Here is a 24,282-nt window from a genome sequence, read left to right as displayed (position 1 = left end):
GTATCTTAGCACCAGCAAAACCTGTTCCATGTATCAGTCTGGCAATGAAACGAAGAGAGATTAGCGGGTACCTTTCATTGAAAGACCATTCGACATCTCGTGTCTCCCCTCTACCATACCATTTAATCATTGACAATCCACGTGTTCGTTCGTACTTCTTCCCGTCCTCATTTCCCTCTCCCTCTGCTAGACCATCCAAGTCCCTTGGCAAGTTCCATATCTCCACCTTTTCTAGGCCTGCGCTCTGAGCTGCTTCTTTAATCTTCTTAAGTAGCTCCGGAAACGTTTCCCTCGTCGCAGCCAGGCGTGTCACAATCAACGTCGGCGTAGACCACATATTCGCAGCCCACGTTGCATACGTCGCCCGCCTCTCATCACCAATGTTTTCCTTTCTTATTCCCCATACTTTCAACGGGACCGCATGCCCAGATACGAGTAGCGAGCGCACTACCTGGAACGAACCGACACCCCTGTCTGGCAGAGCCGATACAAATGCCGTGGGACTCGGCGTCTCATACGAGGGATCAGACCTCGGTGTGCCCTCCAAGCTATTCTTGATGAATCCTGCGTCTTCCCTCCACATCTCGTCCAAATCTCCCTCCTCCACCCACTTCCACCCGGGTGACTCCTCAACCCTCCCCGGAACTTTCTCCATCTGACCTCTGACCTCCCATGCCCAAGACCATGGCGCCCTCACCTGCCACCCACCAGCCTTACCCTCTGCTTGTACCCCCGCATCCCCGTAAAAGTCTTCTCCCACCGCACTGTATAATACCGAAAACGCAGCTCCACCCGCACCGTCCACTTTGGGTGGCGGCACACCCCACTCCTTTGGAAACTCGACAAAATCATCACAGGACGAGATCACCCAATGCAACAGGCGCATCATATGCTGCCCATATCCTTTCCTCCTCTTCGCCTCGGGTGTGTACACGCTAGCGATCCCATAGCATGGCACTTCGTTTACTTTGTTGGGGCCATCTGGGGAAGGATATGCGACGAGTCCTGTGCGCTTGTACCTGGGTTACAGTTAGCACGACCCGGATTGCCATTTAGATCCAATTGGCTTACGTCTCACACGCACACATAAAATCAAGCGTCATGGGGTCGCCTCTTGGCGCAAGTACCCTTTACCAAACGATTGTAAGATAAATGTGACCAGTCTCAATACCAAGGTTCATACCAGGTAATCATCCTTCCATCTCGCGCGTGTTCCATTTCGTCCATACGCTTGTAATATTGGAGGTATTGCTCAAGTGTGGTGCTACCGCCCCAGTGCGGCCATGTACGCTCGCGCGTCTCCAGCACTTGTGCAGGCGTTGCCGGGTATAGCGAGAGTGCGGCGAGATCATGGGGAGGCATCAAGGAGGAAGATGAGTATATTTAATCAAGCTGTGCTTCGTCCAACCCGGACGGCGGGAATCCTTGATCAGATTACCTGATCAATCTATTAGTGTCTGGCGCCTATCACCTCGATCTTATTACTTCCGCTGGCTCTTCCACGACAAGTTACAACCCGAGCTGCCAGCAAGATATGCGTTCTTGCCTTGGTCGACGCGAGTACTGTTGCACCAAGCCAACAAGAAAGGGAATGTCAATCCGGGGCCTTTGAACGAATCAAACCTTAGGGGGTGGTCGTGAATCTGCAAAGTAATTTGGCGCGGGATGGCGGTGCATATAGGACTGAGAAGTATTGCCTGGTAATGGATAAGTCTGCTTCGAAGGTGGGCATGGAACATCTGTGCATGCATCTACATAGAAACAATACGGATATTATTGTCAAAGCACGAATGAAAATTAGCCAGAGATGCCTATACCGACGTCCATGTTATCAATGGAAGCCATGTCTTTGACTTGTGCAACGATGCAATGGTCCGACGCGATCCTCTTGTATTCTCTGAAAGGCTGCTACTCTAGCAAAAATGCGTCGAAAGGGTATCCGAGGTGAACCCATCAACTGCAACGCTCGTGAGCCAAGCTCCTCTTCAACAGGCGAACTGCCGGGTAACTTGTCAGAGTCGTCCATCAAGGACTCGGGCTCGGTCCAATCTCCTATGCTCTCCGTATCGTCTGCGAGGTCAGGCTGCTCTGCAAAGTCAGGTACCCCGAGGAGATACTGATCCCATGGACGGACAAGTAGGAACATCTGCCAAGTGGGCTTGCCCGGGATAGAATACACATGTTTGATCGTCAAGGTACAAACGAAAACCGCTTGGAGATCTTTAAGAGATTCTATACAGCTACACTATCTCTAGTGTCCTGATGTCCGTCATGCTGTCAACAGAAGTCATGTCTTTGACTTGTGCAATGATATCATGATCCGACGCGATCCTCTTGAATTCTCCGTTGCGCTGCCGCGCTAGCAAAAACGCACCAAAAGGTTGTCCAAGGCGGACAATCAATCGCAATGCTAGCGAGTGAGAATCTGAATGAATCGGCTCAGTTTGTACAGGGAGTGAATCATGCGACGGAGATTCGGGCATGGACCAATCTTCTACGCTGTGTGTATCGTCCACAGGGTCATGCAACTCAAGGAGATCGCGACTCCATGGACGGACAAGCAAGATTGTCTGCCAGACAGGCGCCGGCCTTGCGGGCGAGAATGGGATCAACTTGTCTGCCATGGTGATCTGCAGGTCATGAAGCCCGTCTGACTTGAGTGCATACGTATATGTATCCTGGTCTCGTCCTGGTGTCCGCCTTGCTTCTGTGATTGGGAATACGATGGAAGGCAGATGCAACCGGCGGTGCGCGAAACGGGGAGCGCTCAGGTGGTCAAGTGTTTGATACAATTTCAAAGCCGACTCTAGAGCCACAACACCTCGCAGCGAGGAGATTGATGTCTGAATCTCATCTTCGGATAGAGGTCGCAGCACGCACGGTGGAGTTTCGTATGAAGTGATGTCAGCTGGTAGACAGCTATTAAACTCTGATGACTTTCCGACCCAGTCCAGGGCAGTAATATCGCCTGACTGAGCTACGATTTCCTGCAGGAGTCGCCCGAGTGCGTACTGCTTCTTCTCGCCATAATCAACACGTAGGCGGACGCCAAAAACGCCGGATAACGAGTATGCGATATCTTCTTGCAATGTGGTAATACGTGTCGACGCCCACTGAAGTTTCTCTCTGGCGTCTCTCATCCCGGGACGGAATGCTATGACGGCTAGTCGATCTATGCCCGTCGCATACTCCAATTCCTGCATGATTGCAACGGAATCCTTGTGGTTGGGAGTGCGATCGTCGAGATAAAGAGTCCAATCCTTCTGATAGAAGAGAATGACTTTGGGAGCAAGGAATTCTTGAACCGTCCATCCCCGTGTGTTCCAGGCACTCTTTGCCAGTGCGCCAGACTTTGACGAAGGTGGAACATCCGAAAGGTATACAACTGTGAGCGCAGAGTGGTGATACCAGGCGAACATGGACTTGACCGATGCCTGGAGCTCAACATCGTTGTTCTTGTCAATACAGCATGTATCGCTCCATGCCCAGCGATACCTCAAATCACGAGCAGTTTTGCAGAAGGACTGCAATTTCGTAATGCCGCCAACCGGATCCAACTTATAGACGACCTTGCCCTGGACATCCCCCAACAGCGGCTCCCTGCCTTCCCACCTGTGCGATAGCATAGCATACCGGAAATATGTTCCCACCACTTCCTCGACGTGTTGCGTTTGGAGGTCTGGATGGGCGATAATTTTTGATACGAGCTCCTTATACTCTAGGCTGGCTTTAAAGATGCAGATCTGCGCCTCTCGATCGCATAAGATACCGGTGGTGGTGTCGAATACACACATCGGAGCATTCTCAAATTGAGCATCGATGAGCTTTTGAATAGCACAGTCTGCTTCAGATGGATTGAGATACTGCTGGCGCAACTCTGCAGAAACAGTTAAAGTATGTTGGTGTACGAGGTATCAGTGCTTACTTCGTGTCTCTGTGTCAAGAGTATTATCCAGTTTCAACAGCATCGTTTGGAAGGCCGCAATAGCTTCATCATAGCGTTGTGCGCCATGAAATGCTGCATGCTTCAACTTGTATCCAACATGGGACGAAGGGTTGAGTTGGATGACCTGTGTATCACCACAATGAGCATAGGTGAAGAAACCATAAATGTCATCGCACCTTCTGCGCATCGAGAAGTCCTTCCATCCATAGCCCTTTTCCCAGCTTTGCCTTACTGCGCTTTGCAAAGGCAGCATCGGATGAAGAAGTTAGGTTGATCACCGCAGAGTATAGGTCAATAGCCCTGTCAAAATCGCTTGCAGCGAGGGCAGCATCTCCGCTGATAAGGAAGGGTGCACTGCATTCTTTCATAAAAGCTGAGTGAAATGGGGGTAAGGATTGTAGCCTGCGCAATATTACGGACTTCGGACTTGCCATTGGACCAGTCAAGGCAGTTGGCCTTTGTATATTCGTCACTCGAAACCATCATGTATCGGTACGATTTCACGGCATCTTGAAGCTTACCTGCCCGAAGGAGTGCATCACACCGTTTCTGGTGTGCAGTGAGCCACAACGATTTGAGATCCCAGCCAAAGAGCTGGACGAGGGACTCAGCTATAAAAAGCATTTCGGATGTGTATTAACATACCACCACCAAGTCTTCGTATCTCTCATGAATGTCCGATCTCGATGATAGATTGCTGGAGTTGAGAGCGACAGTGAAATGGTCAGCAGCTTCGTCATGACGTGCGTCATCCAAGGCTTTTATTCCAAGTTGAACACGCAGATATGCCTAAAGTGTGAGTTGCAAAGATAAGCGTTGATGATCAGGCGTGGATGACACTTACTTGCACGACACGACACGCGAGAGTATCGGCATTCGGACAACCGGCGGTGAGTTCTTTGAGGAGCAAGTCTGCCTCATCATCTCGATCCGCATTGAAGAGGGCAATCGCCTGAAACATGTGATGAAGCGGAGAGTATGCGAGGCAACTGTAACATACCTTGATCAAGAGTAGGAAATGAATGGCTTCTGGGTCTTGATTAGTGTACATGAATGCAACATCAAATGCTGCCCTCGCATCCCGGACATGGCCTTTTCCGCAGAGGGCGATTCCCTTAGAGATATAGCCTGTCAATGAGGGCTGAATGCGGATGGACTATGTCACCATCAAGTTAGGCTATTGCAAGACGGTTTTGATCAGTGCGTAATATAGCTCACCTTTATTGCATCCTGAAGGGCATGGTCCCAGTTGTATCTTCGAGCCATAACAAACGAGCGATGGGCGTAGGAAGTATGGTTGTTCGCATCGGTGCTGACATCTTGTGTGAGTAGTCCTTCAGCGGTAGATAAGTCTCCATTTATGCATGCCACGCGGGCTGTCGTGATGGATAGGATCTGCAGGAAACATGCTCGAATTTTTGTATAGGAGTCGAGGACAGAAACGTGCCTTTGGATGAATGCCCTGAGATACTGCCAGTGCCCACTTCGAGATTATCTTATCTTGACCTCCGCTGAAGATGTGTTTGCCATCCACCGAGAATGTGATGCATTCCGTGAGGGATGAGTGCTCGAAGATGGCGACAGTTTGTCGATCTGAGAGCCGCCAGAGACGGACATGTTGGTCATCAGATGCGGAGGCGATGAGTGTGCCAGCAGGATTAACAGCAAGAGCAGAGATATAGCCAGTATGACCCGTCCAGGGATCACCGACCTGCTGCCAGGTCAATGCATCCCATTCGCGTATGGTAGGATCGTCCTTATTGCCGCCTGTGAGAAGGCGTGTGCCATCGGGCGTCCACGCGAGTGACAAGTTGCGCGATGTGTGAGCCTTGAAGGATGCAACGCGTTGCCTCGGAGCCATGCCTGGGTTATAAATTTGGATATTGTCGTATGTTGCGATGGCAAGAAGTTCTCCAGACGGCGAATACCGTACGCAAAAGACATGTGGACCACACCTGATTGGATTTCCTCGTTGCTCCCAGGTTTGGGTATTCCACAGTTTCATCATTCCATCATATGCATATGAACCCGTGGCCAGTACTGTTCCATCTGGAGAAAAATCTAGTGAGGTAATATAATGGGAGTGGGCTTTGATGAGTTGAGTGAGCGATTCTCCAGTTTCTCCGTGCCAGATGATGACCTCTCCGTTCAGATCACCGCTTGCTATCAATTGCCCATTCCGTGATACGGCCAACGCCCACACCTCACTGCGATGCCCCTTCATATTCTTCAACACAACACCTGTCTGTAAATCCCACAGACGAACCGTCTTGTCCTCCGAGCCCGTAACCATCCGTCGTTTATCGGGGAATACTGCGACTGCCATTATGTCTTTTTCATGGGCTTTGAACTTTCGCAGGGGTGTAGTGACTGGAACGAGCTTCGACATTTTACTGGAGGTTGATAGCATTGGGCACGGAGGTCGATTTTGGTATTTTGCGGTTTAAATTATACGTCACTGCATCCACCCGTCATCTCGTTCCAACAGACGCCCAGGACACTTGCCGTTCGTTTCCATGCCTCCACCACCATTGCCATACCAGCCGTCCGCAACAGTATACCCTCAGTATATCCTCCCCGTACCTCAGTACATACATGCGCCCGACTCTTGTCTTCAAAGCTTCCAGAAATGTATCCCATCGCATCCAATCGAGCAGTCGGTGCTTCCCGGCACTCGAATCCAACTATTTATCCTGCATGATCACATGAATATCGTTGTTTTTCGTGTCGAGCAGCTACTCTAGCACTCACCATGTCACTCCTTCGAACGCATGCATACAGCCTACCGCAATATCACCCGGATGCAGCCAAAGTTATCTCTTCCGGCGTCTCAAACACCAATTCTGTGACTGAGGAGTACTTTGCTTCCAGCGCTCTGCTCATTATTCAACTCTACTTTGAGCTTCTCCCACTCCCACTCCTGGCCCAACTGGTTTCAGTTTTTTTTCATTCGCCGATGCCCTCCTAAGTCCATCATCATTGGAATCCCGCACTGCACAAGTATCAGTACACGGTCGCTAACTTCGGCGATTCCTCACCGCAGATGCTACTGAGCACTGCGTTCATCGCGGGTGTTTTGGAATGTCATCTGCCATGGAATTAATAGTCCCTATCCCTGGACCGCCGAAAGACCAAGTGAGGTTCACCAATTTTTTCACCAAAGCTCTCACCCCGATTATCATATGTCAGGCGCTGCGTGATCTATCTTTAATTGATTTGTAATGATTCTCGAATGGCCGTCACTTCTGTCTACCTAAACAAACCGCAGACCGGGGCAGCCGAGGATATACAGAGGCCCTCAATAAATGACATGGGGCGAGCCTGTGTATCTCTGTTGGAATTATGCAGAATTTGAAGAAGAGGAGAACCCGCTACTTCTGGACTTGCGACATGGAAATGGGATGAACAAACTGACAAGTATAGCATATATAAACTATATAGAGGATCTAACGTTATACTTCAGCACCAGCAGACCCCGTTCCATATATCAGTCTGACGATGAAACGAAGGAAGACTAGTACATACCTTTCATTGAAAGACCATTCGACATCTCGCGTCTCCCCTCTACCCCTGTACCATTTAATCACTGGCAACCCACGTGTTGGTTCGTACTTCTTCCCGTCCTCATTTCCCTCTCCCTCTGCTAGACCATCCAAGTACCTTGGCAAGTTCCATACCTCCACCTTTTCTAGGCCTGCGCTCTGAGCTGCTTCTTTAATATTTTCAAGCAGCTCCGGAAACGTTTCCCTCGTCGCAACCAGGCATGTCATAATCAGCGTCGGCGTAGACCACATTCGCGGCCCACGTTGCATACGTCGCCCGCCTCTCATCACCAATGTTTTCCTTTCTTATTCCCCACACTTTCAACGGGACCGCATGCCCAGATACGAGTAGCGAGCGCACTACCTGGAACGAACCGACACCCCTGTCTGGCAGAGCCGATACAAATGCCGTGGGACTCGGCGTCTCATACGAGGGATCAGACCTCGGTGTGCCCTCCAAGCTATTCTTGATGAATCCTGCGTCTTCCCTCCACATCTCGTCCAAATCTCCCTCCTCCACCCACTTCCACCCGGGTGACTCCTCAACCCTCCCCGGAACTTTTTCCATCTGACCTCTAACCTCCCATGCCCAAGATCACGGCGCCCTCACCCGCCACCCACCGGCCTTATCCTCTGCTTGTACCCCCGCATTCCCGTAAAAGTCTTCCCCCACCGCACTGTATAATACCGAAAACGCAGCTCCACCCGCACCGTCCACTTTTGGTGGCGGCACACCCCACTCCTTTGGAAACTCGACAAAATCATCACAGGACGAGATCACCCAGTGCAACAGGCACATCCGATGCTGCTCGTATCCTTTCCTCCGCTTCGCCTCGGGTATATATGCGCTGGCGATTCCATAGCACGGCGTTTCATTTACTTTGTTGGGGCCATCTGGGGAAGGATAGGCGACGAGTCCTGTGCGCTTGTACCTGGGTTACAGTTAGCACGACCCGGATTGCCACTGTTCAGACCTAGTTGGCTTACGTCTCGCACGCACACATAAAATCAAGCGTCGTGGGGTCTCTTGGCGCAAGTACCCTTTACCAAACGATTGTCAGATAAATGTGACCAATCTCAATGCCAAGGTTCATACCAGGTCATTATTCTTCCATCTCGCGTGTGTTCCATTTCGTCCATACGCTCGCAACATTGGAGGTACTGCTCAAGTGTGGTGCTACCGCCCCAGTGAGGCCATGTACGCTCGCGCGTCTCCAGCACTTGTGCATGCGTTGCTGGGTATAGCAAGAGTGCGGCGAGATCACGGGGAGGCATTAAGGAGGAAGACGAGTATATCTGATCAAGCTGTGCTTTCGTCCAACTCGGATGGAGGGACTCCTTGATCAGATGTGCTTGATCAATCTATCAATGTCTGGCGCTTAACACCTCAATCTTATTACTTCCGCTGCTCTTCCACCACAACCCGAGCTGCCAGCAAGATATGGGTTCCTACCTCAATCGAAGCGAGTACTGTCGCACGAAACCAAGTAGAAATGGAACGTCAATCCGGGGCCTTTGAACGAATCAAACTCTAGGAGTTGGTCATGAATCTGCAAAGCAACTTGGCGCGGGATGGCGGGACTTATATGACTGAGGAGTACTGCTTAATGGATGGGTGTGCTTCGAAGGAGGGTGTAGGGTATCTTTGCATACATCTACATAGTAACAATACGGACATTATTGTTAAAGCACAAACAAATATCGGTCAGAGATGCCTCCCCTTAAAATGTAACTAGAGCATTTCTACGGTACCGATGCCCATGTTATCAATGGAAGCAATGTCTTTGATTTGTGCAACGATGTTATGGTCCGACGCGATCCTCTTGTATTCTCCGACACGCTGCTGCGCTAGCAGAAATGCGTCGACAGCCGTCCGAGGCGAACCATCAACCGCAACGCTCGTGAGCCAGGCTGCTCTTCAACAGGCAAATTGCCAAGTAACTCGTCAGAGTCGTCCATCTGGGAGTGGTCCGTCAAGGACCCTGGCTCGGTCCAATCTCCTATGCTCTCCATATCGGCTGTGAAGTCAGGCTCCTCTGCAAAGACAGGTATCCCGAGGAGATAACGATCCCATGGGCGGACAAGTAAGAACGTCTGCCGAACTGGCTTTGCCTGCGAAAACTGAACTAGGGTCTCTTCAGTGGTGATCAGCAGGTCGTGAAGTCCGTCTGCTTTGATTCCATACGTAATGGGGGCTAGACCGCGCCTCCGTCTAACTCCCGTGACACGGAATGAGATGCAAGGCAGATGAAGTCTTCAGTTTGCGAAGCGAGGAGCTCTCAGCTGTTCAAGCTGGTCATAAAAATTCAATGTTAGATCTGTAGGCATGGTTTGTCGCACCAAAGAGATTTGGGTGTGAATATGATCTTCAGACAAAGATGAAAGGGTGCGTGGAGGTGGTGTAAGAGATGATATGTGCTGGAAGACAGCTATTGAACTCGGAGGGTTTTCCGATCCAGTCAAGGACAGTGATGTCACCCGATCGAGCCACGATCTCCTGCAAGAGCCGCCCGAGCGCGTTCTGCTTTTTCTCGCCACAAATAACAGGTAGGGTGATGCCAAAGATGCCAAATAATGAGTACGCAACGTCTTCCTGCACTGTGGTGACGCGCTTCGATGCCCATTGCAGTTTCTCTCGGGCACCGCTCATACCTGGACGGAAGGACACCAAGGCCCGTGTATCTATGCGCGTCGCATCCTCCAACTCCTCCATGATTGCAGGGGAATCTTTATGGTTGGGAGAGTGATCACCAAGATACAACGATCAATCCTTCTGATAAAAGATGACAACTTTCGAAGCGACGAATTCTTGAAAGGTCCATCCTCGCTTGTTCCAAACACTCCTCGCCAGTGCACCGGACTGGGATGAAGGAGGGAGTCGCATAGGTAGACGATGGTAAGCGCTGAGTGGCAGTACCAGACGAATATGGAGTTGACCGATTCTTGAACCTCGGTATTGCTCCTCTTGTCGATGCAGCATGTGTCCATCCATGTCCAGTGATACCCAGCATCACAAGCGATTTTGCAGAACGACTGCAGTTTCGCAATGCCACCAAGTCCATTCAACTCGTACACGACTTTGTCCTGGATGTCGTGCAGCAGCGCCTCCGTCTCTTCCCACCTGTGTGATAGCAGGACGCAGCGGAAGTACGTCGCCACTACGTCTTTGATGTACTATATTCGGAGGTTTGAATCTCTCATTGGAAATGAGACAAGCTCATTGTACTCTGGACTCGTTTTGAAGGTATTAATTTGTGCCGTTCTATCCCACAGAAGACCTGTCGAGGTGTTGAGCAGACGATGGGGGACCTTGTCGAGTTCGATCCAAACAGCTTTTTGAATAGTGTTTTCAGCTTCAGATACAGAGACATACTGCTGACGCAGCTCTACTGAACAAGATAGGCATTTCGAGATTATGCAGGAACGTTCTGGGCTTACCTCGTATCTGCGCATCGGGAGCATCGTCCAACTTAGACAACATGATTTTGAAGGCCTCGGTGGCTTCTTCGTAACGTTGCGCGCCACGCAGCGCTGTATGTGTCAACTGGTATCCAACGTGAGACGAAGGATTGAGTTCGGTGACCTGTGCATCGCCGAGGTCAACATGGGCTACGAAAACATAGACGCCATCGCACCTTCGACGCGTCGAGGAGCGCGTCCTCCCATAACATTTTACCTAACTTTGCCTTGCTGCGATTTGCAAAGATGACATCGGATGTATAATCCAGGTCGATTGCCGCGGAGTATAGATCAATAGCCCTGTCATACTCGCTCGCAGTGAGGGCAGTATCTCCATTGACAGCGCAAAGTGCGCTGCATTCTTGCTTGAAATCTAGAGATATGCAGGTGAGGATTGTAACCTGCGTGACACTGCGGACTCTAGACCTGCCATTTGACCAGTCGAGGTAGTCGGTCTTAGCGTTTTCGTCACTCGAAACCATCATGTATTGGTATGATTTCACGGCATCTTGAAGTTTATCTGCCCGAAGGAGTGCATCACACCGTTTCTGGTGTGCAGTCAACCAGAAAGATTTGAGGTCCCAGCCGAAGAGCTGGATGAGGGACTCAGTTATGAAAAGCACTTCGAATGTATATTAAAGCACCACCACTAAGTCCTCGTATATGAAATGAATGGGTGATCTCGATCAGAAAGCACTGGAGTTGAAAGCGGCAGTGAAATAGTCAGTGGCTTCTGCGTGACGTGCGCCATCTAATGCTTTGATTCCGAGTTGAACACGTAGATATGCCTGATGTGCGAGTTGGAAAGAATCTTAGCGTTGATACCCGGTGTGGCTACATGATGCTTACTTCCACGATATGACATGCGCGAGTATCGGCATTTGGACAACCGGCAGCAAGTTCCATAAGGAGCAGGTTTGCCTCGTCATGTTGATCTGCATTGAACAGCGTGATGGACTGGAATACGGAATAAAGCAGAGAGTATGCGAGGCAACTGTAACATACCTTGATCAAGAGCAGGAAATGGACGGTTCGTGGATCTTGATTAGTGTACATGAATGCAACATCAAATGCTGCCCCGGATGTGGCCCGTTCCGCAGAGGGTGATTCCCTTGGAGATATAGCCTATCGATGAGGGCTGAATACTGATGGACTATGTTATCATTGAGTTAATCTTTCGTACGGGAGCCATGATCAGTGGGTATATGCCACCTTGATTGCATCCTGAAGGGCATGGTCCCAGTCGTGTTTTCGGGACATAGCGAATGAGCCATGGGCGTAGGAAGTATAGTTCGCATTGGTGCTGATATCTTGTGTGAGTAGTCCTTCAGCGGTAGATAAGTCACCATATATGCATGCATCACGAGCTGTTTTAATGGCTAGTATCTGCGAAAAAATGCTCGATTTGTAGTATCAGTCAAGGACGGAAACCTACCTTTGGATCAATACCCTGAAGTACTGCCAATGCTCACTCCGAGATTGTCTTATCTTCACCTCCTCTGAGGATGTGCTTGCCGTCCACCGAGAAAGTGACACATTCCGGCGAGGATGAGTGCTTGAAGGTGGCAACAATTTGTCGATCTGAGAGCCGCCAAAGACGGACATGTTGGTCATCAGATGAAGAGGCGACGAGTGTGCCAGCAGGATTAACAGCAAGGGCAGAGATATAGCCAGTATGGACCGTCCATGGATCACCAACCTGCTGCCAGGTCAATGTATCCCATTCGCGTATGGTAGGATCAGAATTATCGCCGCTTGTAAGAAGGCGTGTGCCATCGGGCGTCCATGCGAGTGCCGCGAAATTGGGTTCTGTGAGCCTTGAAGGATGCGACGCGTTTCCTTGTGCCTGTATCATAAACTTGGATATTGTTACCTGTTCAAGCGATGGCCATAAGTTTTCCAGACGGCGAATACCGTACGCAGAGGACATAATCTCCACACTCAAATGTATTTCCTTGTTGCTCCCAGGTTTGGGTGTTCCACAGTTTCGTCGTTTTGTCTGCTGAACCAGTGACCAGCATTGTTCCATCAGGAGTAAAGTCCAGAGAGTAGATCCAATCGGAGTGGGCTTTGATGGGTTGAGTGAGCGATTTTCCAGTTTCTCCATGCCATGCGATGAGGTATCCTCCAGTATCACCGCTTGCTATCAATTGCCCATCTCGTGATACTGCCAATCTCCACACCCTGCTGCGATGCCCCTTCATCTTCTTCAACACAACACCTTTCTTCAAATCCACAGACGAAGCGTGCTGTCATCTGAGCCCGTAACCATCCGTCGTCTATCGGGGAACACTGCGACTGCCATTACGCCACTTTCATGGCCTTTGAACTCTCGCAGGAGTGTAGTGGCTGGAATATGTTTCGACATTTTACTGGAGCTTGATGGTGTTAGAAGCTGTCGAGGTGGACTTTTGAGGGTTTGTGGATCTATTGCTCTGGCAAATTGCACATCAATTAGACGCCCAAGACACAGGGCTGTTCGACCTCATCACAGATCCACTGGCCTCGGATGCGTGATGGAGACGAACAGCCTCATGCCTCGGTCCAATCAAGCAGTCGGTGCTTCCCAGCCCTCGAATCTCATTATCTATCCTGCAGGAATGCATGAATATCATGGTTTTTCGTGTCGAACAGCTACTCCAGCATATCACCATGTCACTCCTTCGAATGCATGCATATACATAGCTTACTGCAATATCAATCCTTCAAATCTCGCCTCCTCCCAAGACTTGCTTGTGCACCGGATGCAGCCGATGTTCTCTGTCTCAAACTTGTCACTAATTCGGTCACGCAGCACTTTACTTCCAGCGCTCTGCCCATGTTTCATCTCTACTTTGAGCTTCGCCCGCTCCTGGTCCAGCTGATTTCAGCCCTCTCATTCGCCAATCCGCATACAAGTCCATCATCATTGGAACTCCGCACCACGCAATATCAGTGCAACACGGTTGCTAACTTTGGCGAGCCTTCACCGCAAATGCTATCGAGTACTACATTCAAAGGACTACCGTCGCCATCTACCATGTGATCAATAGTCCCTATACCTGGACCGCCGAGAGACAAATGAGGTTCACACCAGTTCTTCTACCCAAGTTCTCATCCCGATATGCTCGGAGAATGCATTGCGCGCTTCGATGCGGATCACGATGAATCTATCAGTCAGTCTTCTGCTGAGCAAGGCCTATAAAACGGAGAAGCTGTTCAGAGTATCTCGTCACACATAATGATGCGAATGAATCCACGGCGTACTATTAAATTGTATACAAATATATGCGATGGCGTGGGCCCAGTCCACGTTATCTACTCTCCAACGAGTCTCCCTCCTCTTCTAACTGTATGGTTAGCTCTTCAAGCCCCGAAATTCTACTCCGTAGAAGGGTATGCACGCGTTCGCGCACGTCATCAGTGTCAGGATGTTTGTGTGATGAAAGCGCGAGCTGGATGTGGATCGATCCGATGACATTTGCTGAGTCTTTGGGCCAGAACTGGGGGGATGAATATGAAGCAACGCCATCCACAAAAGCAAGCTATAACGGGAAGCGGGTGGTCAGAGTAATTAAATTGGGAGAAATATGTAATACCTCAGAGAGAGCTTGTTGGACTTCTCTCTCGCGGGTCCCCATGTCAAGGCTCAGGACTCTACCTGTGTCGATAACCAGTGGTATGACACTTGCAGCGATCATGACCGCGATGAATAACGACGCTATGGGATCGAATATCGTCCATCCATAAAACTGTATGAGGAGGGTCGAGATAATGACTCCAACGGAACCGAGCGTGTCCTGTAAAGATTTATCAATACCGGCGCAAAATGCCTGACAAATGCTCACCGCCATAACGTGCAAGAAAACCCCACGCATGTTGTCACTGTGTCCTTCGTGATGGTGCCCGTGTTTATGTTCGTGACAGTGATCATGATTATGATCGCGTGGGCCGGGTTCCGAAGACTCCATCCCATGATGGTAGTGGTGGTGATGGTCATGCTTTAAAGTGCTAGGGTAGCTGGGTGAAATTGGCGAGTCTACGCCACTGGGGGAAGACAGGGGAAATGGAATGGCAGATGCGACTTGGGTGCCATCAGTGGGTATACGGAGGGAAGGACCTCGAGAGTGAGGCTTGCGGCCACGTATTGAAGTGCCTTCTTGATCCATGGACAGAGGGGAAGGGGGAGGATGGATATGTGTGTGATCAGAGTGTGAATGCGAGCCTGAATGAGAATGAGAGTCATGGTCCGAGCAGGAGGATGTGTGATTTGAAGAGTGCAGATGTGAGGAGTGGTTGTGTGCATGCGAGTCCTCATGAGATAGCGAAGACTGCAGGTATTCACTGAGTTTGGAAGCCGCGGGGCCATGCAAATGGGCACCGACCGAGTGAATGTCATGTTCGTGGGCATAGTCACCATGAGTATGCCCATTATGTGATTGATGCTGATGTGCATGTCCGTGATTGTGAGAGTGACCCTGTGGCGTTGCTGAGGTTAGAATGAGACAAGCCAATGGGATTATATTAACGAACGTGATGGTGATGGCCGCCCATAGCATACATGCCAAACAAGTTAACACCAAGTCCGAGGGAGCTGATTAGCAGCAGCTGGTTCGTCGTCATTTCCGGAGGGTCCAATCTACAAAAAGTTAACATTTACTAGATCATAGTCCTCGACCGATCAGAAACGTACATTCGTTGTACAGCTTCGAAGACGATGAAAACAGATATCAGAATAAGGAATATGCCATTGGCAAATCCTGATAAAGTTTCGATTCGACCGTATCTGAAGGAGGACTGAATCACTGTGCGCGTCAGTTTGATACAAGACATAGTCTTACCCGTACGTGAATCGTTCATCTGGAGGCCATTTGGCCATGATCGAGGCTAGTAAGCCGACACCAATAGCCAAGCAATCAAAGGCCATATGGATAGCTTGAAGGGGAGCCATCAGCATGCAGAAACCCCGTCCTCGTTAAAACTCACCATCAGAGATGAGACCCAGGCTGTTTGTCCAGACACCATATAGCATTTGAACTAACATGAAGGCCAGATTCAACATAAGGAAATAGAAAATCTTTCTCGACTCAGGGTCCGAAAGTATTGAGTTCAAATAGAACCGTATGACTTTCGACATTGGAGTACGCGATGGACCAGATAGTGTAGGATCATTATCAGGATGTATCGCTATATAAAAGGAGGTAAGAACCGGATACCACGAGCATGCGGAATGAATGCTCACAATAATAGAGTATCACTCCCACTAGTAAATCGGTCCAATGTGGGTGCTGTGAAAAACCAAGGAAGCCCATGGCAGTCGCAACGAGGAAGGCAATCGGGTAGGAGACCAAGAACATTTGAGAGGTCTGGGTAACGTTGAATTGCATGCCAATTGTGTCCGGCGTCAGAAATATCATGGTATATGCCAGAATTGGAAGGACTGCCAATGAGGTTAGAGGAACAATAGGTGTTGGCGGAAGGTCAAGCTAAAAGGACAGAGTAAGGTCATAACAGAAGTCCTGAGTGTGAAAGACATACGAGGGCTTGTCTGAAGGCGTAAAGCGGGAGTCCAACAAGCGCCGCACCGAGTGTACTGACAGCAGTTGTCAAGATGGGGTTCACAGTTGGAGCCAGGACACCACGAAGATGTTCAAGAGCATAAGTGGATATCCCATGCATAACCAAGGCTCCATAACCAGGAGCAATGATGGAGACGCTGCGCTTAGACAAAAGCGCATCAGAAGCAAATGAAAGTAGAAACGACGAGAAAGTCAGGATAGGTTTCCATATCTGAGAGGCCTGATGAATAGAACGTTTTAATTGTGTAGAGCAGACTGACCGAAGCGGGGGCTATGAAGGAGTCCACCCACATTGCGGAGAAATGACTGAACAACATTACCCTGCATGACAATGAGTCCGATAATCCCATGGTTCATTGTCAAGAAACAGCATACCTTGGAGAGGGAAGACGATACAATGCTGTAAATAGGGCTGCCTGCTGCACGAAGAGCAACAATGACGACACGCCAATTGCTGTCCACTGAGCATGATCAAGGGTCAAGACAGAAAGTATTAGATTCTCGTACACGTACCTCTATATTGCTATTCTTCATAAGCTTTCCAGTAAAAGCTTCCCATGTCAGCATACCCAAAGCGCCACAAGCCAACACTCTCATAAGCACCCAGAATACTCCCACATCATACGAGAGAAGTAGCTCTTTTGCTGCATAGAGCGCCAGTACGAAGATGACATTGGAAGGTAGTATGATTGGTATGAGTCTGTTGCTGATTCTGGAATAGCTTTCAGGAGTGAGATATTGACAAGCATACTAACCAACTTACGATCCAGTCAGCACTCTGGTTGGTTTCAAGCTGATCTTCCGACGCGTTCGGGCATCTGGGGGAGACATCCAGGGGAAGCGTAAAAGAGCGTGAATATTCTAACAAGTGTCAAACTCAAAAACGGTTAAACCAGCGCGTTCGAACTCGTTTGTTGGCTTGTTCTTGCATTAATACAAACTGCATATCGAGAAGATTTTTCCCACGAATGTTACTTGGTTTGCTCATGTTTGGCCTCCCATATAATTGAAAGATTTTATCTGTTTTTCACTCAAGTTCAACGTCCATCACGGTGAGTCCAAGTTCAAAGCTATATTTATTTTGGATGAGCCCTTTAGATGACGAGTCTGAATCTGCTGGCGTGCGGTTTCCTCACGACAGCACCTATGACGAGTCTTTCAAATTTTACCATTCATGCATATCTGATATTTTTCGCTTTTCTTGTTGAGCTCTTGCAAATGCGTCTTACTGACGAGAACTTATCCCAGATTCCACCATCACAATGCCCTCTGCTGTCGATGATGATTGGTCTGATTCCGATGATGAGATCGGTTCAGAAGTGGAGACGGCAGTTTTGCTAGGCATCCCCGATGGCACAGTGGAGACTGAGACTGATATCAAAGATGCTGCAGTTTCTCGCATTGGTGGGCATCCTGTACGAGCATGTCTCTTCGATTATGTACGATCAACCTGTCAATGCAGTTTACTTGATTTTTTTTCAAGGCAATGCTGCCTTCGAGAGAACCACCATTCTCTTCATCTCAATGCAAGATCTGTTCGTATCCCATGGAATTACTTGTACAAGTCTGGTGCCCACTCGAGGACAGTCCTATGGATAGAGCATTGTACATCTGGGGGTGTTCCCGAAGTGCATGTCAACGAAAGGATGGGAGGTAGGTCTGTACTATTCCGTGAAGAAATGGGTTGTCATTCTCGATGAACTCTGAAATAGCGTTCGTGCTTGGCGTGCTCTGAGATACAACGTAGAATATGCGGCAAAGCTTACAAAAAAGTTGGCGAAGAAGCAAGCGCAACAAAAGACTTCTTTACCTGTGAAGACTGCACCAACAACTAATCCGTTTTTAGTTGAGTCAAACTTGTGCGATATGCGCACACTCACTTATTCAATTGCCAGATGCAGGGGGGGCTTGCTCCTGGTCATTTTGGATTGGGTGATCACGTTTTCGGGCAGCCAGCTCCCATAGTCGCTGCCCCTGCGATTGAAGACGAGCAAGAGGGCGCAAGTGATGTGGAAAGCGTCACATCCGAATCTTCTGCACAATCATTAATTACTGCGATGGCATCAATCACGATTGATGACTCACCATGGCGGGCTGCTCCATCATTTCCTCCTCTGTACCTTTCAACGACCTCAGAATATTTACCTCCCCCGCCCAAGACCAAAATACCTCAGAGTGCTCATATAGAGGACCCTGCAGATGACGATTCTAAAGATGGAAAGGGTGTGAACTGGGCATTCGAACCATACGAGAACTCCTTGGAGGTGGACGGTATATTTGATCGGTTCACGAAGCGAGTGAGCAACACAGGAGAGCAATGTCTCAGGTTAGCCTAAACTCAGTCTTTCTGTTCGATTAACTGATTTTTGAGTCTAGATATGAGCTGAAAGGCATCCCCCTGCCTTTTTCTTCGGACAAAGTGTTCGACAGATTATTTCCTATCCCTCATCAGGACCCTCTCCCAGTGACGAAGGCTACTTTCAAGGTCGTCCCTGCCGTTAGGCGTTCATACAGCACTGCATCAATACCCCCATGCCCGGCGTGTAAGGGGGCGCGCGTCTTCGAATGTCAACTTATGCCCAACCTGATCAATGTCCTCAGGGCCTCGATCAAGGATAAAGATGCGCAGAACTTGACAGACGAACAAAGGATGAAGGTGGTACAGGAAGTGCTGCAGAAAAAAGCTACGTCTGATAAGCGAGGTATGGAGTGGGGCACTTGCATGATTTTTTCGTGTGAAGAGGACTGTTGCTTTAATGACCACGATGGTGACAAGGAGTGTTGGAGAGAAGAGTTTGTTCTCGTTCAGTGGGACGAATGAATGTCAAGAAGTATTGTATATTCCCGGTTTTGATTACTTTGCAACATATATGCATTTGATTGATCCTGCTTGTCGGGTCGTTGAGGACAATAATTGAATCACTTAAGCATGATGGGGATAACGTTATTTGTTTTCTTGTTCGTTGTTTCATGTTGCTCTTATATGGACCCTATCGTTGTTGATTTACTGCTAGCAGCACTTCCCCGAACGCAGAGATCAGCTTAATCTCATTCCTCGCTTTCGCACTTTTCTTGCCCTGTGTCCCTCACTATTCACTTTGGCGCCCTCTAGCGATGCCGCCGACGCTAACCCTACCTCCCGCTGTTATCTTCGAGTCTGACGATGTATCTGAATCTGGCTCAGTCTTAACCAGCCAACGATTTCCCCATACCCGTGCCCAGTTATTAGCCATAATCCGTCAGCAGAAGTGGGGTGCAGACGGCTTTGATGGAGATGGAGACGTAGATGAATCAACCCGCATCAGCACCTCTTTTGTGACGAAAGTAGCAGGGTTCCTTGCTAATGAGCAAGAGGATGAACTTAAAGAATCATTGAAGACTACTTGTGGGGTAGAAGACGACATGGTCAGCTCGCGAGATGCCTGCTCTTGCCCCTTTTTGCTGATCTTCTGTATTATAGCTCGAACAACATGTCTTAGATTTGATGCATAGACACCACGACGATGTAGCAGGCGTGCCTTTCCTTTTCTTGACTCCAACACGACGGCCGTCTCGACCCTCTTCTCGCGCTTCTACCCATTCTGCTGCTCGGTTCATCCCAAATAGGCCAGATACCCCCACTTCAGTGCCTAACTCTCCTCTTGCTATCGGGTTTCGTAGGCCACATACACCTGCTGGTTCCCCTCTTGTCACTGGAAGCGCAAACTCATGCATGACTGCACGTAGCGTTTCACCAATGAACTCACCAACACTCGTGCATGCACAAGCGCAATCACATCCTCAGTTCACTTCGAGCCTTCCATCATCACCAATATCCTCTCCTCGACTTTTGAGCGCAAAAGCAACCGAATTCAAGCCCATTCCCCGGCCCCTATCCGCAGCTGCAGCTTCGTCCGCCCCCGGAACCCTTTCTGGATATAGAACCGAGACACCGTCTCCTGACCTGTGGTCTCATAGCCAGCTCAGAGCAACTTCTAACCTTGCCATCGCCGCGCCGTTGATGCCGGGCGATTCTTTGCAGCCCAGAGCTGTAACCCCAAGCTCCCTCCGCTCGTCTCTTAGGCCAGGGGAGGAAGACGAAGAAGATGACCCATTCGATCCCTTTGCGCCCAAGACAGCGTCCAACTCCTTCCATCCAATTACAATCACCGACTTTGACCAGTGGATGGATAGTGCCCCAATCTCACCCGATGATCCACTTGCTCAAAGTTACTACCAACATAGCTATGACTATGACCCGCAGTTCGATGGATCAGTCGACGACGCGGAGGGAACAGGGTACTTGACAGATGGGATGACGCCTCTTGATGTGCTTAGCTCAGTGTTCGGATCCACCCTTGCGCCATCCGAGCTTGAAGATGCACTTTCTCAGAATGGCTATGATTTCGACCGTGCTATGGCATGGCTTGTTGATCGTGCTTTGCCTTCTCCACCTCAGCACAGCCAACCTCGTATGCAGTCCATGGGAGGACGAGTGACATTAGTGGCTAGGGATTGCAGCGCCGGGGTAGTGCATGGGGGACGCGGGGGCTTTCAGCCCGCCCGAGGATCTACCAGAGGCAATGGACGGCCCGTCCCCGGCGGAAATAGGGTTTGCCGCTATTACCTTGCGGGCGAATGCTTGCGAGCCGATTGCCGCTTCAGGTTTGTTGGCTTCCTGTTCTTTTGGATTATGTCCACCTCATCTTCATTCCCAGCCATGATCTAGAGAGAGCGCTCTGCCGGTTCTGGTTGCGTGGGACCTGCGCCAAACAGGACCAGTGTGAATTTTTACATCACCTTCCTAAAGACGTTGATGTGGCCAGTGTGACTGGTGCACTGTCACGGACTGGTCTCAGCAACTCTAGTACCCGCACTACAAGCCCTCCACCCGATGAGTTCCCCGCTCTCGGATTTGATGCTTCTCGTAATCGGAGAGGTTACGGCGCCCGTGATGGTCATTGGCAACACGATCCTGGTCGCACGAGATTTGCAGCAGCCGTAAAGAGACCAGCTCCTGCTCAAGTGCCGGTGGACCGCACAACAGCTACTCGCCCCCCAATTTCATCGAATGCGTCTGTGGATAACTTGCATATCCGCACCTCGATTGTGGCGCCAAAGCCATCGCCTCGCATTAAGTTACGTCCCCCGGCATTATTACCCACTCTGCCCACTGGGGAATCGATCAATACTTTATATATGTCTTACCGATCCCGAGCACTGCAACTAGGTGCCGCTCGGAATGCGTGCTTATCCCGGGCCGCCGATGCATGGAGACGCGGCGACGGTGCCGCAGCCAAACGATTTAGCAGGGAGGGTCACGATCTCAATGCTAAAATGGGCAACGAGATGACGACAGCAGCTAGTAAACTCGTCAGAGAACGTGCAAAAGTTGCCGAACAAGCTGTGAAGGGCCGAGATCTTAGCTGGTCTGATGATGCCGGAGATCGAACTGCCCGTGGCCGAACCTGCGGAGGAGGTTTGGGAGTATGTCTAGGCATAGCCAGTACCACCACAGGCGGTGATTCGAAATTAACGTCAGAAGAGAGAACTGAATCTATGCTTGATCTTCACGGTCTACATTCGAATGAGGCAACAGATGTTCTCGAAGAATTTTTGCTTGCTGTGAGTACTTCATGCAACAGTCAGATGATCGTTTGATTAATCTTAATTTCAGCTCGAGCGGGAACATTTCCTTGGTCTCGGTAGGTGTTCTCTTGTGGAGCTGGCACCTATACTCATTTCTGTGTTTCAGCTTTCCTTATTGTCGGAGAAGAAAAGCACACTGGAACACAGGACGCAGCACGTGGTGCCTCGCGGGCTCGCCTCGCTTCGGGCGTGCGAGAATGGCTTCATCGGTGGGGCTATCCTTGGAGTGAGCGCGATGGCATCATATGTGTAGACGCTCTTACTCACGGATGAGGACGTTGGTGCAATATCCACACCACCGGAGCCGGGAGAATGACTCTTTTGCTAAGACTGGTATTTGCTTTGAAATGGGATGCTGTGAAGGATAATGTGTTATTAAGCAGATCTATTGAAGGTTGTATGATTGTACAAACAAGGGCAGAAAATGTGATTTCGTCTTTTCCCATCCATGTCATACCGTTCCGTTGGACACTTACAGGCGGACACTCAAAATTGCCTGAACCCCGTAACAATGCGCGCCTGTACGGACAGTTTATACTTATCCCTCACTTCTAATTGATCGAGTCCAGAGTCATCACGGCTGCCGAAGCCAAGAGTCCTTCTGCATTGATGGCGAGTATTTTCTACCGTTAACCAGACGACAAGAAGTGCTGAGCTTGAAGATGGTTACCAAGATGCTGGCTATGTGCACTGAGCAATCCTGCTTGTAGGAATCACTTTGTCTGCTAAGTGATATCACATCGGAATCCAGCACGCTTCCTTCCTGCCTGGTACAAATGTTGGAATCTCATCACATGGTTCGCGTAACAGTTTATCCGTTACACAGTCATACGCCAGAAACAATCATTTGCGGTGTAGAGTGCCACCAATTTAGGGATCCGTAGTCAGACAGCACGGTATTTGTTGAGCCTTCTCGGGACCCTAACAGCCCTTTGCACCTGGCTGATATCGTGACATATGAAGATCTGTAGGATGCACTGAAGTGGGATGGGTGAGTGTATTTTCTCCTGGTTTACAATACGCTCATCTTGCATGGCTCAGTCTCGTAGGAACGAGATCTTACGCATCTTCTGACTTTTCCTGAATTATTTTCACAGTTGTGCGTTTCTCTTATTCTGCGATAAAATTGTTTACTCCCCTTCTACTTTCCAACTTACTCGTGATTTTTTTATGAAGGAAGTGTGCTAACCTTTCCTTCTGGTGTATAACTACCAAGCTCCAATTCTTTAGGTCTTATTCTGCTATGGGTCAACCCGAATGTTCTAGTGGAGCCTATTGGAGCTTTGCATGTCACCCTGACATCACATTTAATTCCACCCTGCACGCCTCCAACCAATCACGCTCACTTTTGACGTGCGATCAGAACATTCCAAGCATTACATTTGAATAAGATTGTTACAATGCACATGATACTCATTGTGACACCCCCCGGCGTAGCACCAGATGAGCGACTCGCTTTGGAACATTCGTTTTTGTCGACCAAGCAATCACCGCACTGACGTCTTGTGCCAGATGCCAAGCTACTGGGGTTCGAGAGAATATTCGATTCGATTCGGCCGAGATGTTTATTGGGACACCCTGCCAAAGATCATCCAGAACGAGACCAGGTGCGATAGGGGTGCCCGTGTACGCACTCACTACGCTTCTTTTCTAAATTTCGAATAGAGCTCTGCACAAAATAATGGTATTGGAAACTCTGTTCATCTGGACACTGGATCGCAGCACCGGCATGGTCACTTAAGACGCAGTTCGGATCAACATATATAGACATCATCCGCTTATCTCCTTAATGATATCGAGGTCCTCGTCTTCATCATTACCTTTGTCTTCTTTTTTCCTTTTCAGCCTCGAATTAACATTCCTGAAGAATAACACTCTAGACCCCTTCATGATTCAATTCTAAGCGATCTTCCCTTCGAATGTGATTCCACTTTTTCGATATGCTTCAAGTTGATCATGATGGGAACGATTATGTGGTACTTACACTGCGCTTGATATTGACTTTGGAGCCCACATTCTTCGCCGCCCCCGACTAACTGAACTAAACCAAGCCATGAGCATGAAACCCAGAAGCGGTTGATTCGTTTACTGGTTGCCCGCCCAGTCAGATCGGTCGGCGATCGGTGGGTATGTATATGTACGTCAGCTA

General features: G+C 49.4%; 6 protein-coding genes across 6 annotated transcripts; 2 read left to right on the top strand and 4 right to left on the bottom strand.

The window, feature by feature from the left end:
• Positions 1-5: 5 nt before the first annotated feature.
• BJ212DRAFT_1483665 (uncharacterized protein) lies at positions 6-1,362 on the bottom strand (the record flags this gene model as incomplete). The annotated part of the gene is made up of 4 exons (XM_041340656.1): positions 6-21; positions 72-1,019; positions 1,072-1,128; positions 1,184-1,362. The coding sequence occupies 4 exons, from the start codon at positions 1,360-1,362 to the stop codon at positions 6-8; spliced, it is 1,200 nt and encodes a 399-aa protein (XP_041190020.1).
• Positions 1,363-2,018: 656 nt separating this feature from the next.
• Positions 2,019-2,714, bottom strand: BJ212DRAFT_1374342 (uncharacterized protein). The gene has a single exon (XM_041336403.1). It carries the CDS (start codon positions 2,622-2,624, stop codon positions 2,241-2,243), a length of 384 nt encoding a protein of 127 aa, XP_041190019.1. The 5' UTR covers positions 2,625-2,714; the 3' UTR covers positions 2,019-2,240.
• Positions 2,715-7,398: 4,684 nt separating this feature from the next.
• On the bottom strand, positions 7,399-8,763 carry BJ212DRAFT_1301947 (uncharacterized protein; the record flags this gene model as incomplete). The annotated part of the gene is made up of 6 exons (XM_041333197.1): positions 7,399-7,438; positions 7,472-7,693; positions 7,761-8,061; positions 8,110-8,420; positions 8,476-8,529; positions 8,585-8,763. The coding sequence occupies 6 exons, from the start codon at positions 8,761-8,763 to the stop codon at positions 7,399-7,401; spliced, it is 1,107 nt and encodes a 368-aa protein (XP_041190018.1).
• A 5,477-nt stretch (positions 8,764-14,240) lies between these two features.
• Positions 14,241-17,336, bottom strand: BJ212DRAFT_1465706 (uncharacterized protein; the record flags this gene model as incomplete). The annotated part of the gene is made up of 13 exons (XM_041338968.1): positions 14,241-14,471; positions 14,526-14,726; positions 14,775-15,415; positions 15,456-15,565; positions 15,620-15,712; positions 15,768-15,861; positions 15,913-16,113; positions 16,169-16,412; positions 16,465-16,716; positions 16,766-16,826; positions 16,881-16,966; positions 17,019-17,217; positions 17,269-17,336. The coding sequence occupies 13 exons, from the start codon at positions 17,334-17,336 to the stop codon at positions 14,241-14,243; spliced, it is 2,481 nt and encodes an 826-aa protein (XP_041190017.1).
• A 218-nt stretch (positions 17,337-17,554) lies between these two features.
• BJ212DRAFT_1374305 (programmed cell death protein 2) lies at positions 17,555-19,443 on the top strand. Its single transcript, XM_041336402.1, has 5 exons — positions 17,555-17,920; positions 17,989-18,158; positions 18,218-18,350; positions 18,401-18,831; positions 18,882-19,443. Exons 1-5 carry the CDS (start codon positions 17,768-17,770, stop codon positions 19,324-19,326), a joined length of 1,332 nt encoding a protein of 443 aa, XP_041190016.1. The 5' UTR covers positions 17,555-17,767; the 3' UTR covers positions 19,327-19,443.
• Positions 19,444-19,619: 176 nt separating this feature from the next.
• On the top strand, positions 19,620-22,406 carry BJ212DRAFT_1277627 (uncharacterized protein; the record flags this gene model as incomplete). Its single annotated transcript, XM_041331378.1, has 5 exons — positions 19,620-19,910; positions 19,966-21,149; positions 21,203-22,109; positions 22,162-22,189; positions 22,240-22,406. The coding sequence occupies 5 exons, from the start codon at positions 19,620-19,622 to the stop codon at positions 22,404-22,406; spliced, it is 2,577 nt and encodes an 858-aa protein (XP_041190015.1).
• Between the last annotated feature and the right edge of the window lie 1,876 nt (positions 22,407-24,282).

The sequence above is a fragment of the Suillus subaureus genome (genome assembly GCF_016647635.1).
Source record: "Suillus subaureus strain MN1 chromosome Unknown BJ212scaffold_29, whole genome shotgun sequence".
NCBI classification, from domain to species: domain Eukaryota; kingdom Fungi; phylum Basidiomycota; class Agaricomycetes; order Boletales; family Suillaceae; genus Suillus; species Suillus subaureus.
This window is presented reverse-complemented; position numbering and strand designations above follow the sequence as displayed.